The sequence below is a fragment of the Ochotona princeps genome, chromosome 19 (genome assembly GCF_030435755.1).
Source record: "Ochotona princeps isolate mOchPri1 chromosome 19, mOchPri1.hap1, whole genome shotgun sequence".
NCBI lineage: Eukaryota > Metazoa > Chordata > Mammalia > Lagomorpha > Ochotonidae > Ochotona > Ochotona princeps.
In genome coordinates this window covers 16,375,608-16,396,878 of record NC_080850.1, presented here as the reverse complement: position 1 = coordinate 16,396,878, position 21,271 = coordinate 16,375,608, and the positions used below count along the sequence as shown (strand labels likewise).

Sequence of the window (21,271 nt, the reverse complement as noted above, 5' to 3'; positions counted from 1 at the left end):
TCAGATTAAATGAGAATGCAAGATATCCAGTTTTGCTTCAGCAAAGGGTACAATAATCAGTATTTCATTTTTAATCTGAAAAAGAAAAGTGCAGCATCCACTAAGAAAACATGTTAGGCAAAAGGTGATACATGGAAAAACTAATTGTGGATGCTAAGTAAAATAAAACAAATGCTATAAAATATAGAAAACACTGCTTTTTTTACTGAGCAATTAAAGATGGGGAAACAAATGAGCTAAGAGCTAAAAAGTTCTAAACCCTCAATTTGTTACTAATACAATAGTCTATTGAGATGTGTGCCTCAGTTTACAGATCTATCAAATGAAGTTCATTTGTGCACTCACATTTTTACAAGGAGAATTTTCTGAACTTTACACCTTTTACAAGTACCATTCGGAGATGAAATTATTATCCAACTTACATGGTAAGGGGCTTTGGTGGTTTAGATGTAAGGTGCTCATAGGCCATGTTTGGATATTGGTCTTAATGAGAACACATGGGCAGCCAGCATAGGGCATTCCCACACCTACAGCCACTGGAAGCAGGACCACAATTTTCAGATTCTCTGAAATGCATACCATACAGCAAAAGGTAAAATCTGGCTATAAAAAAAACATCAACAAGGGCCAGCGTTGTGGCCCCACATGTTATATAATCCACGTCAGAGTTTCCGTTGCAGCCCCAGCTGCTCCACCTCAAATCCAGCTTCCTGCAAATGTAGTTGGGAAGGCAGCAGGATGACCCGATTACTTTGATCCTTGTCACCTACGTGAGACATCAAACTAGAATTACTGTTTCCTGATTCAGATCTCACGTAACCTTTCTCTTCACCTCTATTCTCTCCATCACCCTGCCTTTCAAGTAAGTAAATAAATAAACCTATTCTTAAAAACCCAAGATGGCATAGAGACATTGGTTTTCCATACCATTGGTAATCAGTTCAAAGATAATCAGTGGTACACTTAGCCAACTTTCTTTTCTAAGGAACATTTTTAAAAATATTAAGAGGTGAAATACAAAAATAAACAAAAACAAAAAAAAATTAAGAGGTCTCTGTAATGACTGTGTGTGTGTGTGTGTGTGTGTGTGTGTGTAACCACACCTAATGCATGTCCAGAGTTCTTCAAATCAATTTTGCATTTACAAGGGAACTGATAATACATCCACAATTCAGAAAAATGATATTTTAAGGGGAAGGCATTGGTACAGCCATTAAGACACTACTTGGAATACCCACATCCTGAATCAAGTACATGGGTTCAAGTTCCACTGCTACTTGTGATTTTACTTCCTGTAAACTCTAAGAGCCAATGATGACAGTTAAATGAGTTCACACCCAACCTCCCATGTGGGAGAACTGGATTGAGGTTGGCTCAGCCCAAGCTGTTGCAGATATCAGAGGAGTAAATCAGAGGATAACAGACTTCTTCGTGTCTGTGTCTGTTCTGCATCTCTGCCTTTCAAATACATTGCTAAGAAATTAAAGTTTTGAAAGTTTTAAAAAGTATATTTTAAGAAATGGAGAGCACTTGTGTTGGCTTTCTATCTCTGGACTGAGTTGTTGGCTCCCAGCCTTAGTTCAGCCTCGCTCTGATACTCACAGGGCAACAAGAGGAATTCTAATAGTTTACTAAACAGCTATAAAGAGATTGCAAGCAGTATGATTATCTGATATTCAAGTGCTTCAGTCTATACAAGAGCTCTGGTCAAATCATAGCCATTTTGAACAGGTGGAAAGAGGAACAACTTCTGACCACCAGAAAAATATCCAGTCATGTACCCAGCCCCTTGGTGTGCACCATCAGTAGCTAATCTGCACACTTCACTTGGACACCTTTTGATTCATCGATTTAAAAAGGGAAAGTTAGTAAAACCTCGAAAATATTGGATTCTGACCCTGCAGTATTCCCCCCCTACAGAAGGAATCATTCGCACCAACTCCAAACTGTATCAATATCTGATCGACTGAGTAAACAATGAACAAACATGTCCTTGAGAGATTCTTGATACATTTTTTAAAGCATCACAACCTTAACAAGGGCTAAAATTTAAGAATTTTGTCAAATCCCTCTAAAATATAGACGGTGACCAGTTCCAGATTTCAAATGCTCCCATGCAGTTTGATGATGATTTTTCTCTTTTTTCCCCTGCCGTGGCAATGAAAGTGTTAAAGAAAACAATAAAAGAACAAGTGAGTGTACCGGGTAGGATTTACTGGCATTTACTTTTAATCTATGGCCCTTTACTCTGTAGCTTATCGCGCCTCTGTCAGCCCTTTTTCCTCCTTTATATTTCATGAGGAGCCCCCCATGCTGCTACTGAGAGACAGAACCCAAGTGTCTATAAGCTTTTTGTCAGGTAAAAAGAGAAGAAAAAGCAAAGGAACAAGAGGAAAAGCAAAGCTAAGAGGCATCTATTAGATGTCACTAGGCTTTTGTATTCATGTCAATGATTCAGGATTAGAGTATTTGAAATAATCTTATTGCAAGGAATCAAAAGGCCCACCAAGTGAGAGGCAGCACTGGAGCATATGGCAAAGGCGCGAACAATATCTTATTAAAGATGTGTTGGCTAACACTACCACTCTATATTATATTACAAAACTATTGTGCCTCAAACAGTTAGAAGGATGGTATAGTTACCAAGGGCCATTTTGAAGGTTATTGTGTGGGATCAAGCTATAGAATTTGCCAGCTTGTCTAGCTGTCATTCCAAGTAGGGTTGGGGCGTATTTGGAACTGGAACCAGAGCACTTCATCACCAAAAATAAAAATTCTGGATACACACAGGAGGCTGTCCTGTTCCCACTGAAAATGGGGTACAGTTTGCATGTGTAAAATGCCAATGGCATGGTCTCCTCCACAATCAGCTTCATTAAGTTTGCATCACTTGACATATGCGCCACCCTCCTCTACCCCAAGGAAAATACAACAGAGCCTTTTTTTTTTTTTTGCCTTGATTGCCCTCCCCATGAAGAATACATGCACACACATACAGATATTCTTTCAGCTTCACACTTCAGCAGGATTAGGGCAATTAAAATTCGATCATAATAAATGCTGTAACATTAAAGCCTTCATCTGCTTCTGGAGAGACTGGTAACTGGAGAACAGTTTTGAAGGGAAATTAATCTGCATCTACTCACACCCTCAAAGGTAGCAAGCAACGAAAGAACTGTAAAGTTCACCTATTTCACTCATTACAATAGGAGTACTGAAGTCACTTTTACATTGTTCTGGACGGTAGACAGTTAACATAGTTTGTAAAGAGAGGAATAGGGCAGCAGAGGAGTGAGAAGAAAGAATTACCAATCTATTTCAGATAACATCTCACACAAATTAAAATCACCAAAAATATCATCTCTATGTTACAACCTGTAAGTGGAATTTTTAGAATCTGGTCAATTTTTATTGGACAGCATGGTCTGGTGCTGTCAGTGAACAGAAATAAGAGAAGAGAAATTTATCAATGGAGAATCATGCTTGGGAAGGGACAGGTGGTTGTTCCATTCTAATCAGCTTCTATTAGAAAGTAAAAGTATATCTAATCGAGTGACATATTCTCATCACAAACTGATTTGCAAAGTTGCTAATATGACACACTGGGGACTTTGTACTGGTTTTCTGTATTTTCTCAATTCTGTTACAAAAGTAAGGCTACGATGACATGTTATAAACATCCACCGCATCAGCTGACACCCAGGCCACGCTACAGGCACACAAACACCGCAGATTCTCTGAAGCTCCGTTAAATACATTTCTTGGAAGTTGGTGCCATTATTTCCTTTACAGGAAAACCACTGTTGTTCATTATACAGTGTCTGCAGTAGTATTATACCATGTAAAAGTACTTTGCATTATGATATATTGTCAGCATATTTGAAATGCATTTTAATGTATCCTGGTTGTGTATTTGGGAATAGATGGTAGCAAATGGAATATACCCTGCTATTAGCTTATTGTATTAGTTATTTTCTTTTTTTTTTATTTTTTTTTTGTATTAGTTATTTTCTTATCATGGTAGCAAACGGCACACAAATGTACAGGGCTCATCTCATATTCATAATGGTATTATCTGACATGTGATAAAATTTAGAATGATACTCACATAAGTCTCATCGCTAATAATCACATATGAATTCCCACTGAGAAAACAAATGTTTAAACACACTAGGGTTAACAAACAGCTGTAAATTCATGCCCTGGTGTCGATGCTGTCTTTTCACTTCTGAAAAATGCAGTCCTCTCAAACCAACCAAAAGGACTGCAATTATCTTGCCTAAAGCAATTTTTAAGTGAATCCCTCTTCCTTTTATTTTAACCGAGCATTCAAGGTTAGAAAAATCAGGGGGTAAATCTGCTCAGAGAAATACATTTACATTTTCTAGTTCTTTATACAGAATGATTATGTTTGGTGGTTGGTCCTACCAAAAACTGGAAGAAGACCAAAATAATAGAGTTGAAAGGGCAATGAAGACATGGAACTCTGACTAAAAGCCTCCTTTGCAACATCAATAAAAGCATATCTTTACATTCATATTGGCTGATTAATTCATTTTTATGGATGACAAAAAAAAACTTCAAATGAATTTTAGAATTTACCTCTGGTGATAAAAGGAAGCCAACTCATTCATTTCTGAGGGTTCCAAATGCCTTTGCAATCTTACAAGAATATATATCCTAACCCTGCCTGATGGTTAAAAAGAAAAATGTGTGTGTGTATAATGTATTTATCCTCTCTCTATATATTTATATATAATCTAACACTAAATTTTGAGCTATTATACAGTTAGATGTACACATACAGATATCCTGGGTCTTCAAGAAGCTTATGAAATATATACTATCTTTTAATTCCATTTTCAGTTTTAACATTTTTTAAGTATAATAATGTCCATATAAAAAATAAAATTAGTGTGGTGAGGTGACAAGTCAACACTGTAATTTTCTGAACAATATTAGCATATCTCTTAAATGAAGAACAAATTTCATTAAGATTCCTTCCCTGAACAACCCAAACTTGGCTAAGTTCTGTTCAGATCATGCACATATACCACATAAAATCAACAGGTAAAATGGACATTCCAATATTTTTGTTACTGAAAATTCCACTTCAACAATAACAATGAAAAAATAGTGTAATCTAAATCGAAGTAATTTAGATGGGGAAGATCTTTGTATGATTCTGAAAGAACAAATACTTGCATACACTTTTTCTTTCTTTCTTTCTTTCTCTTTAGGAGACCCTTGGAAAAGTACAGCCTAAAGTAATTCCAAACAGAGTAGGTTTTTCATGTTTAAAAAAAATGTATTATTTTAATATCACATGTCAAGGCCTATATGCTATAACTATAAACATGGATACTGGTATTCTTGTAAGTGGAAAACAAAGACATGGCAAATCTGTCAAAGTTATGAACAAGCAAACCCAAAATTGAACCCATGTTTTAAATATCAACTTTGAAAAATCAAAAACTTTCAGCTTACTGATTATTTCCTGGAAGGACTAGATCTAAATTCACACCAGACAGAACATTATTTGAGAAGAAATTTCATCCTTTAAGGTTTCCATTCATTTTTTAAAATGTATTTGTTAACACCTAAGCATTCACAGTACTAGGAAATGAAGAATTGGGCCCTTACTATCTCCCTGGACTTCGTAGTCTCACAATTACATTGGTCACACTGTTCCTAAACTGTCAACACACGGGCACGCAAACACACACACACACACACACACACACACACACACACACTGAGCTTCTCTCTACCCTGTCCTACTGAAGAGAAGCACCACAAATACAGCTGGATATTCCAGGCCTCTTTGTGCAAGCAATGCTGTAGTAGAAGTTTTAGAAAGAAAACGTGCTTTGTAAAACCATCTGCATTCACTGCTCAAAGACAGTTTAGGAAAATATGGAGTTTTGTGAGGGAAATCAAGCTTGGGTGTTAATCCTAAATCGCTAAGAAATTAACAGTCTACATATTTAATATATTCAGCCCAATCATTTTTAAAGAAGTTTCCATTTAGGAAATGGAAGTTTTTTATAGATTCAGAAAAACTGGGTTCCCAATTCAGACTACCCTATGTGACTTTTGTCATTATCATCTTTTCTGATTCTTACAAAGTAAACCTAATTAAGAACCTCCCTCATTAGTCTTCCAGAAAAATTAGCACAGCTTATGCTAATTACTCCTGCAAAATTTAATAAAGTCCTTGAAATGGGAATAGTCTAATGAGGTTTTATTTATTGAACTAAGATAACTCCAAGGAAAAAGGTTAGGACACAAGGATATCCAATGTAGTAATAAAACTACAATTTATTCAATTTCTAAACATGAATTTTATTGCAAACCTTTTAAATTCAAATATGAGTTACTGCGTGAATATGTTAAATCAATCTCTCCTTTAATTTAATAACTGGCAGTCACTTTTTGCTTTTTACTTTAACAATAATAACTACACATAGCCCCTTACATCAGCGGTAATGCAATTTGCTATTATTAGTTCCTGGTCATCAGCTATTAAATCTAACACATTTGACTTTTCTCATGTCTACACAGCCCAAATATCTGGATCATTAGGTACAGGCTGGGTTTTGTGCCTCATAATCCAGCTATCTGGCATCAGGCAGAAATTTAATCTGGCAGTCAAGTCCAGATGTACATTTCCTACATTTACAGCAATTTTCCTATAAACTTTTTTTGAAGTGACTTGACAAATTGGTACAATTGTAGAAAGAATGTGGGTCATATTTTTCTTACTTTGTTGCATGCCATTAGAATGAAGTAGAAACCTATTTTCTACATTACAGTATGCAACTGCTGATTTTGTTAATTCCACTTTCTGACAGAATATGCCAAGCTGATCTCCCCAAATCACTAGCAGCAAAGAATACAGCCAAAATTTAACACAGAAATAGCTTGCCCTGCACCACTGCCGTATGACCAGAAAGCTTCTTCTATCCATCCTATAAATAGTTTTCCTGAATAACCACTGCTAAAAGTCTTTGGACTGATAAAAATAGCAGTGTTCTTCCAAATTCTGAAGGACAAGCAATGAGAGCTAAGAATCATTGGTGCTCAAAAGGTGATTGCATGTTAAAATTAAGCTAAACTTTAACGCCAACAACTATCTATATACTAAGCTCTATAATTGCAAACTGTAGGCACCTTGTTAAAAAAAAAGTTACTATTGCTACTGAATGCAGCCTCCATAAGCTATTTTTACAAAATATTCAGGGATTCAAATCCATTAGTCTAAAAACAAATCAAACCCTAAGCACACAACACAGATATTATGCAATCAGTAACACAGAATCCAACTGGAAACTATGAAATTTAAACACAGTTGCATCATTTTTTTTCCTTTGCAGCAAGTTCATGGAATTGAAAAATCTTTTCTATTTTGTCCTTCCTTGCATAAGTCCTTTTCTTGTTACTCCTTTTCTTCATTGTTAAAAATGGGAGTCTCACATACCACCACAGACAAGGCTGCAGCTTTTAGAACCTTTGGCAGACTGGAGGACAAATACGTTGTGAAAACTTGGATGCAAATAAAAATAGCTAAATGGGGTTTTGCATATCAACTGGCATTACTGCATGAAAATAACGCTCAAGAGGGACAGTGCAAGAGTCAGAAAATAAACCTATTTTGGAACTTATGCACATGCACTGTGTTTCAGGCCTTTTTAAAGTACTCTATCTTAAGAGAGCGGGATTCGCTACACACTGTTTTCTACTTTGTCAAACCAAACGAGAAAAAATGAACAGGATAAATGTCATGAACAATATCTCTAAAGCCACCAACAGCATGAAGTGCGTACTTATTCTGCCTAAAATGTTTGAACAACCCCAGCCAAGAAAAGGTTTTAAGTACCCTACTGGGACAGATGCAAGGCGGCAACAATAGAAGCCACATTAATGCAATCCAGGTAACACAATCCTGTTTCAAAAACTCAGGCTGGGCTAATTACAGTGCTGCTGAGTCAAGTTTCTTATGCCATCGCAACCCGCAGGAACAGGTCAAAATCAAATGTTATTCAAACCACAGTCATATCAACCTTCTATATCAGAGTCACAGCTTAAAACTAAACGAAGAACTTAAAAGCTTAACCCATTCACAAGCAAAAAGTGTTTTCACTGCGGGTGGCAAGGTAAGCTTCCTGTTATCATTTAAACCAAAAGAAACTGTGTCATAGAACAAAATGCTTATAATTTCAAAGTCTGGAGGCATATTTGTACTGCCCTTAATTAAAACACTGTCTTCTTAATAAAAGAATAAGAAAATTTTCTTAAGACAACAAATGGTATTTTTAAGATGTATAATTATATGAAACAAAGAGCTTAAAGAATAGATTTATTTCTGATCTTATGCATGTGACAACTTACATCTTCCATTGCAGAAAAGTCAAGTACATGAATGCTACGTCTGCTCTTCTAGATGCATATGCTACCCCAATTCCATAGGCAGCACACAACAGCATTAGCCTCATCTCTTAACTTCAAATGAAATGCTAATATTTATATCAAGCAAAAAAAAAACAATAAATATTTGGGAGAGATGATTATTTAGAATATCCTATTTAAATGTAACCTTGATAAAGTTCTTGGTTATCATTGTTAGGTTTACATCTAAAAATATATAATTGTCAGAAATCAACAATCCATCTCAATGTAAGCAATGATGAAGCAAAATAAAAACTTGATTTTGTTCTTATGACCTGAAAGATGATAATCAAGTTCCCAAAAGATGAAGAATTGAAATGACAGACAGGTATCCTCACTGTTGTTATCAAAAGTTATTATTTCCAAAACCCAAAAAGGAGTTTGGCTATTGGTTTCCTCAGTGAGGGATCAGTTCTGTCTTATCTGTAAGCCTTTTTCCAGCTAGTAGAGTATATTAGCTCTTTGCTTAACTGACAATTGACAGTATCTATAAAGCTTCCAGGCCATTTAATTCTCAATGAGTAATGCTATGTAACAAATGGTTTATCATACATGTTTCCATACAATGAATTTCAATAATTAAAATGTAAAATGAATATTTGGAATGTGATTTTGCATAATGTGTGCTCACACTGATTCAAAATTACACCAAACAAATAAAACAGATTTATTGTTCTACAGTGATTTACTTGGACATGTCAGATTAGTAATATGGATCTGTATAAAAACACAATAATTAAGATAAGCAGGATAAATTAATCAACTTACAATACAGTATGAGCTACAATCAAACCCGGGAAATAACAGTGGAAAATCTTGGTTCACAGATCTCTTTAAACTGCTTTTATGCATAAATAAAACCTTAAAATGTAGATGGATTACGTCCAACAGAACTACTGTAGCTAAAAATGATAATGATTCAAACATTTTTCAAATAAAAGTTAAATATTTATAAGTACCCAACTACATTTCATAAATCAAAAACTATTATTATTTTATTTCTGAAGCTTCCTGGCACAGCATGAGAGTTGAGCCATAGAAAGTCAGGAATGAAAAAAATATTCCTTTAGGAGCATGAATCAGACACACAACCAGCGCAATCCAAGAAACAGGCCTCCAAAGAACATTCCATATAGCTTTCCCAGGAATCACAATTGCTTGGCGCAGCGCAAAGCAAGACCAACAGTCAAATTTCAGCCACATACATTCCTAACCCTCGCCCATGAGCGACACGAGGCAGGTGTTTCATTATAATGAGGAATAAGAATCCAGTGAAAGAAGAGTGCTCCCTACCTGTCAATTATCACTGGATCTGAGGGTGTCTCATTTCGGTTGCCACAGCTTTTCTTGTCACAACAGCGGCTATGAAGCAAAAGCGAAAGGATTTAGTACAACCATTACAATGTAAAATCATCATTTCAGTAGACAGAAGGTTCAAATTGCTGGGTTGCAAATGCTAGAATTACCACAAAGCCATACCTGGCACAACAGATCCCTGGGACAGAAAATTCTATTTGGGTCACCTATGGGTTAACGGCCAGGCTAAACTTCTCTCTTCTCCAAGAAGGAAGCCGGGAGAGAGGCTCTCCAACAGCCATGTTTGACAGCACTGAGATAGGTCTCCCCATCACTGCCTCCCAGTAAGTACACTGTGATTACATCTACCCAACGAGAACACTCAGGGTTGTGGGTGGCTCAAACATGCTTCCCTCAAGATCACATTAGTTGTGTGGGATGTATTAATAAAGAGGTATGAGCGACTTCTCCCATTCCAGTCATTCTGTATTACACAAAGTCCTTTTCCTCTGCCATTCTCTTCTATGGGTAGCATTTCCTTCAACCAAAGCCTTTCCAAAAAATTCTAAAGCTCGAATTGTTTTTGAATAATCTTCATAAGAAGACACGTAAAGCACAAAAATTAAAATAAGCATAAAGCCAGATTTTTTTTAAATGAAGATTCATATTCCTCTGGCTTTCAAGGCCTGCACTGGCACGGCTTCAGTTTTGCAGGAGTTTATGGGCCGTGGATCCAATGGCTAGCATGGCCCCGACAATGGACACTCTATACCAGATCAGAGAGGAAACAGCCAGAGGCAGGCAAGAAAAGCATCTGCCACTAAAACACCACCCAGCTGTGACCTTCAGGCTGACAGGTGCTTTTTTTGTTTTTTGTTTTGTTTTATTTTGTTTTGTTTTGTTTTAACTAACATGCTTCTAGATGATGAGAGATTCACGTTCTGAAAAGTACCCATGATCAACACAAAACTATCATTCTGAGACTTGTTTTCAAATAAAAAAGTATGTCCCCTGGGGCACACCATAAACACACTTGCATGATCCTTCCAGAATATGGAGACGTTATCCAAGGTTTATACTTTAGCATGTATACAAGCAAAATACATATTTTCCCTCTTACACATGCATACCTACATATACACACAGGCTTAGTGAATCACACAACCTAAATTTAGTGAACTGCAGGAAAGAATAAAATTGAACTTCACTTCATGACATGGAATAAACTCTTGCACAGAGAGTATTTCACCAAAAGTGGGAGGATGGCTCTCTCTTCACAGTAACTATATCTCTGAGAACAGAACCAGCTTCCAAACCTAGTGCTAATTCTGTTTGTCTCTCTCATGTTCAAAAAGAATGGTAATAATTGTTATCTCCTTTGAAAAAATCACAATAATAATAATAATAAAAACAGCTACAAAAACCACACCATCAACTAAACAGCCCTCTCTTTTTCTGGTTCTGAGGAAACTATTTCCTCTGAGCCCACCCTTTGCTATCACTAGCATTCTAGGAATAGAAAGCCCAAAGTAGCCTGAGATCTAAGAGAGAAAAACAAGCAAAGGAGTGGGAAGCACAGGTAGCCAGAACACATGCAAAAAAAAATGGTTTATAAAATAAACTCCATCATCCTTGGATGCTGACTCCCCACACCTCCATGTCATGGACTTGACAGGGCAACACAGTGGTAAGAACACTGGATCTGCAATCAGAGGCCCCTATGATACCTTGTGCATGGTATTCTTCATAGAGCTTCAGTTGCCTCATATACAAAAGGGAAGAATTGTAACCACTCCCTTGAAGTAGCCAGGAGTATACTCAATGCAATAGGAATACAAAGCCTGAGCTCTGTGGTTGGTTCTACAAAAGGCATCAACCACTAACACTCCTTTCCTCTAGTCACCACCTCTTCCAACACTGGAAAAAAAAAAGAAAGACTTGTTCTTTACAGGGGCCATGTGTCTCCAAAAGCAGCCCACTGGCAATGCAAGTTCTTGGTCATTGCTGTCCTCTGAAACTAAAATGCTCTCCACAGACTCTTCCAACTTGCTTGATAGCTGAGGATAAGAATCTATATCCTCACTGCCGCCATCCTCACCCAAGCCACTTTGTTTAATCAAGTGGATCCCTACAGTGGGCTCCCACCTGCTTCCACTCTCTCATCCCCTCTAACAGTCAGGGGATCTTTTCAAAATGTTACAGGATTTTATCGCTTTGCTGCCCAAAACCTTCCCATGGCTTCCCACTACACTAAGAATGAATCCTTGACGGGACAGGACAACAGCCCACTATGCACCCTCCTGGTTCTTTGACCAAACTCACTGGCAAATACCTAGTCTTCCACTGGGCCATATGCAATGAGACCTCAGGCCCAGGCCAGGGCAGGCCTCTCCACATGGACTATTTCTCCTTCGGTCTATCCCTGGTCAGCAGACAAGTACCCTGCCCTCTGAATTCAGCCAAAACTTCTTCTGAGGAATGTGGCCATCCTTAATTTCAACTGGATTCCTTCTGGAGGTACTTGTGCTTTAGATCACTGAACACAACACAAACTATATTGTTATCTGTACATCTGTGTATTATTTTACTATTCTCCCCACTAGTCACCCTCCCTTCTAACCTATATGCTTCATAAGGAAAAAAAAACTATCGACTTACCTAATAAGTAGTACAACGTCTAGAGTAAACCGGAAAGACTCAACTATGCATTGACTGAATGAATGAATGGTTTCACAAATGAATGGTAGGTACTGGAGGAAAAGTACAGTGCAAAAGAACAGGAGGAACATACCAAACCACCCTCCCTCAATGAGCACCACACTAGGTTGCACTCTGTCCTTTCGCTTAAGTACAGCCTTCATCTCTTTGAAATGAAAATGCTCCTAAGAGCAACCAGATTAATTTTTTCACCATGTCTGTATGCTGTTTCCCAAGAGTCCCAGGGAAACTGATAGCTATGAAAACAGTCTAGAAAGAAACACAGAATGGAACAGAGAGAATGGGACAGAGAAAAAGCAAAGAGGCTGGGAAACATGCAAAAAAGTTTGTGCAAGATGTGTAAAATAGCCAGTAGATTTTTCTATTTCTTGAGTGACATTACTGCATGACATTGTCATTACTTGTATTCCAAAATGGGACACTCATGCTTCTGTTGTGCACTTCAGTGGATTCCAAACAGTGCCTATGGAGTGATCCCACCAAAAAAATATAGCTGGATGTGCAAAGGTGCACGAACACTCACACATGCTTACGCAAAATGCCATGTATTTACAAAGCTGGGCTTAAAGCACTATCATGTAAAGAAGTTTGATACTGTACAGTGAAGGAACTAAGTGGCAGAAGAGCAAGTACAGTATGGTCCCATTCTTGGAGAAAAAGAAAGGGAGACAGAGAGGGAGGGAAGGAGGGCATTATCGCAGGCATGGTTCCCTGCCTCACTTCACTCAAACCTGTGGGTATTACAATTGTTTTAGACAGGCTCTTCCTGACTATTCCAGAATACTCCAGCCCTTGTCCAATGCGACAGAATCTCAGGCATGTTTTATTCAATTCTCCGTTGTCAGGTACTAGAACAGACTCTGTCACACAGTAGGCCTTTGGGGAATATCTTTTGAATGAATGAACAGAAACTTCAAAGAGCTAACCTGCAGGGAAGACTGGCCACAGAGAATGATGCAACGTTCTGCTCTGTGCAGCAGTACTGCTTTCCTATTTGAAAATTAGATTGAACTGACTTCTATCCCCTGTAGCTTCCTAGAGGTAAGCAGGTCAAGCACCTGTCCTTACCCTCCATGCTGGTCTTTCCTACCTATGCTGAGTTCTCCCTTCTCAAGCTGAACTCCCTTGATCATTTCTCCTACAAACCAAAGGACCAAGAAAGGCGGGAGCCACCTCCACTGTATACAAGACAAGCATTAACCTGGAAGGACAGGTTGAGAAAAGAACAAATTCACCTTTTTAAAACAGAAGAGGGTGCCTACTGAACTAGTTCAATAAATGAGACAGATGCCACAATCAAGCTTTTTGTCTAAGGTATTCAAATGGGTATTTTATACTGAAATTTTTGTGCCTTTAATATCATCTTCAGAACCATAGGGTATTTGGTGAGTGTATGTGTGTGCACGTATGTGTGTATATATTTTACTGAATGAAAAAGAGTACATATTTCTAGAGTCAGACATTTCTGACTCAAAATCAACTTGCTATTTTATAAATATCCCTTCTGGATGCTGAGGCAGTGGTATAGTAGGCTATACTATACACAGGCTATACTCCGCCTGTGGCAGAGCTTTCCATATGGATGCCAGTTCGTGTCCTGCCTGCTCCACTTCCAATCCAACTTCCTGTTAGTGGTCTAGGAAGGCAGCAGTGAATGACTCAAGGCCTTAGGTCCCTATACCCACATGGGAGACCCAGAGGAAGCTCCTGGCTTCTGGTTCCTGGCTCCTGACTTCAGACCAGCCTATCTCTACGATGATGACCATTTGGGAATTGAACCAATGGATGGCAGATCTCTCCCTCCCTCTAACTCACTTCCAAATAAAATGAGAGATATGCAAAAGCACTCACAGGAGAAGTTACCATGTTAACAAGAGAAATCATAGCAATAACTGTCATGTCCTCACTACAGTGTGACTGAATGGCTTCCATCCATTTAAAATAGCATATTTAGGCTCTGACTACACGTGCCAGCATAGACTTGGTCTTTTCTCTCTAAAACAAGCATTTATTAGTTGGGTTGGAATTTTCCAACTTGCCTCATCACCACAGAAAAATCAAAAGCACCTAAATGGCATCAATGTTCACATCCCTTCTCCAACCTGCAATCTGAGTGAAAGGAGAACTGTGTGGTCAGTCACAGCAATGGCTTCCTAACCTGTGGTATCATCTGTAGATTGTGAACTCAAAACAGTAGCCCTTTCCTTAGTGGGATCATGTCTCCCAAAAAATTCTGCATTCTCACAGAGAAGTAATAGCCCGATTAATCTCTTCCTTTGCAGTCATCCCTGGTAGTGAAGTGACTCACAGCTTATTCAATCAGGGAAAGAAACATTCAAAATTTCCCATTCCTGGAATGCAGATCTTCATCTACGGCCCTGAAACTTCTTCCTGTATGTAGAAGCTCTCTAAACCAGAGAAACACATCATTCCAAACCCTAAGCTTTAAAAAAAGAAGAAAAACACCCAAGATGCCTCCTTTACTTAGATGTCTCCTTTATTTAGCCAAATGGCTGGAGAATGAGATAACTGAATTATGAGGATAGTCTGATTAACTGTTACAGGATGACTAGTTTTTAAAGAATCTAGCCCAGACTTTTATATACTCTATCTTCTACTCTTTATCTCATAACTAACCCAAGCACTGGAGCTTTGGGGTCCCTCCATTGCTGCCACACTTGGCATCTATCCATCAATGGTCGCTCCTGTACTTGCATTCACAACTCCTTCCTCTTAGTTAATTCTTCCCCTTGCTGTACATACATCATACACGTCACCGTGCTCTTTCTTTTCCCTAAAGTTTATATCTTGGATGCTCTTCATTCTCCTTATAAGTCTCCATCACTCTTTGAATCCATCAGTACCTGCTCAGATCTCCTTTTGCAAAAACACCACGGACCTCTGGTGCTTTCCTGTCTTCATACCGATCTGACCTCCCTAGAACTTACTGTACGGATGAGTCCACCTCTTTGAAACATCCCCTTCCTTTTATTTTTAGAGTTCTGCATGCTAAGCATTTTTTCCTGGTTCTCTAACACATTCCCCTTCTTTGCTAACTGTGTTTATTCCACAAGAATGTATCCAAGAGGGCCAGCTCCCGGTGTAGTGGGTTAAGTCACTGTCTGCAGCATCAACATCCTATATGGCTATCTGCTCAAGTCTCAGCTGCTCCATTCTCAATCCAGTTCCCTGCTGGAAGCCCTAGAAATCAGCAGAAAATGGCCAGTTACTTGGGCAACAGCATCCACATGGGAGACCTGTATGAAGTTACTGGTCCCAGGCTTTGGCCTGGCCCACCATAGGCTATTACAATCATCTGCCGAATCAACTAATAAATGGAAGATTCTCTAACTCTCCTTTTTATATCTGTAATTCTGCCTTTCAAATAAATAAATAAACCTTTAATAAAAAAAAAAGAACATATACATGGTCACTTCACTTTCTATTCTCTCATCTTTGACAAGTCTGTGAAAGCCCAGAACTTTAACATTCATCTTTGGGGAAAGGCCTCTAAAGTCAGTTATCTTTGACCATATGACTCTCTTCCTAGCTTCAGCCCAAAGGTTTCTCTATCTGCAAACCTCTGTTAAGACAAAAGCTTTCCTTGGGCCCGGTGTGGTGGCCTAGCGGCTAAGGTCCTCAACTTGAATGTGCCAGGATCCCATATGGGCGCCGGTTCTAATCCCAGCAGCTCCACTTCCCAACCAGCTCCCTGCTTGCGGCCTGGAAAAGCAGTTGAGGATGGCCCAAGGCTTTGGGATCCTGCACCCGCATAGGAGACCCAGAAGAGGTTCCTGGTTCCCGGCCATTGCAGTCACTTGGGGAGTGAATCATCAGACAGAAGATCTTCCTCTCTGTCTCTCCTCCTATCTGTATATCTGACTTTGTAATAAAAATAAATAAATCTTTAAAAATAAAAAAAAGACAAAAGCTTTCTTCCTATAGAATCCAGTCTTTGCTGGCTGTGAATTCCACAGGCCCTTGCATACAGTATGTGCTAAAAGAATGAAAATAGGCCTAATGACAACTGAAATGACAGTTATGTTTTAGTGAACAGTTAATTCTTTCCAATGCTCCCTTATCATGGTTCACTCTGAGTCACTATGAACCTAGTCATTGCTGCTACTATTGCTGCTGCTTCTGACAATGCTGCTCTGATTACTAACAGCAATATCATAGAGGCTCAGTACACACTATGCCAAGCATTTGATAAACACTCATTGGGATCAAAGCATTTAATCCTAACCACCAGCCTATAAGTAAAAATAATACTCCTACACTCCCATCTTGTAAAAAGGACAACTGAAACACAGAGGGAAACCAAGGAACTTCCCTGTCTTCAGGGAGCTCTTACTCCACAAAGGAAATCAGAGGGTGGGCAAACAATTAACTACTGCACTGAGTGTTACAAAGGGAAATCACTGTGCATTTAGGGCTGCATGACAAGGGAACTTGACTCTGACCTAGGGCCAGGGAAGCTTCCCTGAGGAAACCACGCCTAAGTGGGCACATCAAAAGACTGGGCTAACCTTGAGAACTCACAGTCCTACAAGAAACCTTGCACTAAAGTGGAAAAACAGCTCCTATCCTCTGCAACAGTCCCACATCGTTCAGTCCATCTGGAAGCCAGGAACTGGTTTGCTACCCAGCATAGCTCCTATTCTCCTTTCAGATTTAAATGCAGGAGGGCCCTATAATCAAATCCCCTAGGGAATACTGCCTTTTAAAAAAATCATTCCTAGAGCCTTATCATCCCAAGAACTTAAACACCAAATGCAAAATGTTAAGGATGACTGGTATGATAAATTCTCATTTTCCAAAAAGGCAGAAACTCTCACAAAATTCCACAGAAAGAGCTCCATGCCATCAAGACAAAAAGGTTTCATCTTTGAGTGGTAATAATTATAATCCAGAGGTGGCAATTCCTTTAGTCACCCCCATGTAGTGGGGTCACCTTCTCCACAGAACACAATGGATTTTTAAATTCTTCAACCACTTGAGACACTCTGATGTTTTCTTCTGCTTCCCCCCCCCCGCCCGCCATTTCCTTTGCCTGCAACAAAACAGCATCATACCAAGTCCTTTCTTGTCAATCTGAATTCTTTCTGTCTCCTTTACCAAGGCCAACATACTATAAATACACAGCTTGTGTGACATCAACACAAAGTTTTATTGCACTGTTAGGTTTGATAGAAAGCACTGCAGAAAGTTGTTTAGAAATTAAATATCTAAAACAAGCTATTTTAAAATCCAGGGCCCTCACTATTTCATGTCTGCAATGGAGAAATTTCATCGTGGGGAGAGCAAGCTGTCTTTCACACCATATGGCTAATGGTGGTGCATAGCAATTAGCCAGGCTGATTAATGGCGAACAAACTCTAATTTTATGCTTATAATTGAGCCTGCATTTGCACCCCTGGTGCAAATTCAGCACATCCCAACTTCCACTTACAACAGGCAAGAAATCAAGAGAAATAGGATGATGTAGAAAGTGAGAATTTTTTCCTAAAGCCCCCTAAAGAGCATCAGATTTGCAATTTAAAAGACTGTTAGCCACACAATAGATGACAGGTTTGTGTAATAGGGTCATGGCAGCCTGGTAAACAAACAGTACCCCTTACACATCTATAGGCAGCCAAGAAAATCGTAATCTGTAACATTAGCAGGATGACATTTTGAATATGGCTTTTCCCTCTTAGCACACAGTACAAACATCATTTGCTTCCAGTGGCTTGAGAATTTTATTTTTGCTATTTTTATGCTTCTGAAAAATAGAAGGAACATCAGCAGTAAAGTACACCAACCAGCATAATAAAGTGCTTTGGACCAATGAATTTTAAAAACAAGAAAAATATAAACTGCATTAATAGAGGGTAGGCCTGCATGTGAAAGGCACAATACATCCTTAACTATTTCAAAAACAGAATTATTGCCAAAATAGACCAAACGTACAAACATGAGATGCAAATCCATTACATTACTGGCCTACTCATTTTATCTGGATCTATCTTTCTATTTACTATTTTGCTAGAATCACAAATAGTAGAACATGGAAAATTGTTATTGAGAACATAGTAATTGTAGAAAGCTAAAATATCAGAAAATAATAAGATGAAGGAGTTCATGTTTTAACGTTTTTCAAAATGGATGTTACTCATTGATATCTGAAAGGTGCAAATGAATTTATTTCACAATTGTTACAGAGAGTAGAATTCTAATTTTTGCCTAAAACTATCTTATAAGAAATACATTACCACATTTTTAGGTCCTGCTACTGCTTTAAAGTTAAAGGAAAAACAACCTGGTTCTGGAACAATTAGCAAGTTTCAAAAATAACCAAAGTGTAAATTTATGAGATTTATGAAATTCTTGTATAGTTCTGAATAATGTATTAAAAGTATGTGTGTTTTTTTTTAGGAAAGGGAAAATGTCTGATATACACTTATAATTACAGACTTAGATGTTAGTATTGGGACTCTCACTCAAGAAGCAAACTTTTCATTTTACTTCCACCTGTAGTGTTTAAGGTAGCTTTCTCCACAAGTTCATGAGCACCAAATAATGCCCACCCATGCTGAGGTGGCAGCTGAAGGCCTAAACGGATTGGTCAGTGAGTGCAAGCAGCCAAGCACGTTTTGTGCCAGGTAGAGCCTGCCTGGCTAACAAAGCAATTAGGAACCTTTCTCTCATACACACTGGCATCTTCATGCTTTAATCCAACTACCTATCAGGAGCAAAGCGCCGTTGTTATTTTCTAAAGAAAAAGGCAAGTTACAAAGCTGTCCCCCTTGTCTCCTTCCCACAGGTAGAGGCCTGGCTAAGGTCAGGAAGTGAATTCAGTCAGCCTGCCTGTTGTCAAGCGTTGCCTGAAGTCCCAAATAAAGACACTCGTTTGTGAGTAATATGAATTTTTAAACCTTCTAGGGAGACATCTTTGTCATGCTTCCAAAATATCACTACCTCTGAGAATTATCGGCTCCACTGTCAGAGTTACCAAGCAGGATTGGGAAGAGAGCTGATGTAAGAAGAGCGGAGCAAAACAAAACAAAGCAAAATCGAACAATAAACGCCCCTCAGCCAACGTAAAGAGGAGTGATGCCTAGATGTGAAAAGCCATATTTTCAAGTGGGAGAATTAAAAATCAAGAACTATGACTTTCATCTCTTAACCAAGCAGAGTCCTCAGCTGACAGCAATAGAATTCTTACTGATTTTACTAGTAATGCAGCTGAGCGCATATATTAACACTAAAAGGCTTATATTGTATTTTATTCGATTGTAAGGCAGAAGGGGGGCATTGCTTTGTGCCCATTAACAGTATGATATCAAAATGGAAATGGATGTCTTTCAGGATGAAATCTAATACATAATTGAGAACTAGTGTAATGCCTGACACTTTACTACCAAATACTCCCATCTAACAGTTCTTTCCAGATTGTCTACCAAGAGCAAGATAAATGTATACCCAAAAATAGACCTGAGTTCACCTAGATCAGAAATACAAATTTTCTTCTCTTTGCTAATTAAAGGGAGAGACCAAGGTATTTCTTACCTGCACATGATCTCGTGTGTGAGCAAGACTCGGCACATTTCTGGGTTCTTGTCTTGGCCTTCGTACACTATGGCCTGAAAGCAAAGGCAAGATTTTAGGTAGAAATGGAACCAAACAGCAGAACACAAAGCATCACAGCTGAGTCTGAGACCACTTCACTGCTGAGGCCGATTAGCTTTCAGGCGCTGAAGGCCTCACTGAGCTGACTGTTTTAGGATCAATCCAAATTCAGTGGAACTGGACATGTGCCTCTCTGACCTGTCAACCACTTTACTATAATGCACTGCTCTGGATTTATGTATGGAATGGACTTCTATAGCTAAGACATCCACAATTTCTCCTTTCAATATCAGATTTAAAAAAAAAATGTAATTATCTGGAGGAAAATCCCTGAAGACTTGGCATACTGAGACACTGTTTAGTCAAAATATAGACAAGCATGTGAATTTGATTTTTACATGATATGTGTTTGTCTCCTCACTTCACAACTTCTGGTCCCAATATTTGGTGTTCTAGCGGAGAATAGTAGAAAATAGGTGTGGGAGCGCTAATGAGTCCATTCACTAAAAGTGTCATTCTTTGAAATGATTCATCAATCAGGCAAAAGCCTTCTTCCCGCCAACAGGCTGAAAACATCTGCTCTCACGGGGTGTACACCCACCCAGACAGGAATACTTGCCCACATAAGCTGTGTGCAGGCTTAAGCCACGCAGTGAGCTCACTCAACTAAGCAGAATTACATCGGACTCAAAATCTGGAGTCCCACACCACCTCATCAGCTGATAATATTCGTCTTTCTTTTTTAAATGTGTGAAAACATTTTGCATAAGTACATGGAGAAGTTTCCCAGGGACCTCAGCTTCCTCATGGATCTACATGTTAATATCTAGGCCAAAGAAAAACACAATTATCAAAGAGAACCTTACTCTGCCCAGCGACACACTAATTTAGCATTTGATCACTGCACAACGCTCACCTAACACTGCTTCAAATTGTTAATAAAATTACTAACATAATTTATATAAACCTCAATCAAAACTACTTGAAATGACTAGATCTTACTTATATTTGCTACACAGAAATGCCGTAGTAACTAACTTGTAGTGGGCTCTACTGTGCTGTTTTTGAACCCAAGATTCTCAAAAACCTTTAATGACATCTACAACAAATGAAGAATCAAGGGGAACAGATCATCAGAACAGATTCAGTTATGACTTCAGACCACATTACGAAACAAACTTTGTAATAAGTTGAAAAA

The 21,271-nt window shown here is 38.6% G+C and overlaps 1 protein-coding gene across 4 annotated transcripts in view; it reads right to left on the bottom strand.

Annotated features, from left to right (window-relative positions):
* EBF1 (EBF transcription factor 1) overlaps positions 1-21,271 on the bottom strand; it is a 398,831-nt gene that overhangs the window by 363,469 nt on the left and 14,091 nt on the right. For all 4 annotated transcript variants that reach the window (XM_004587484.4, XM_036496965.2, XM_012927679.3 and 1 more), the window contains exons 5-6: positions 20,014-20,087; positions 9,742-9,810 (exon numbers count right to left, since the gene is read on the bottom strand). In XM_004587484.4, coding sequence (XP_004587541.1) covers positions 9,742-9,810; positions 20,014-20,087 — 143 coding nt within the window. The remainder of the gene's footprint in view (positions 1-9,741; positions 9,811-20,013; positions 20,088-21,271) is intronic.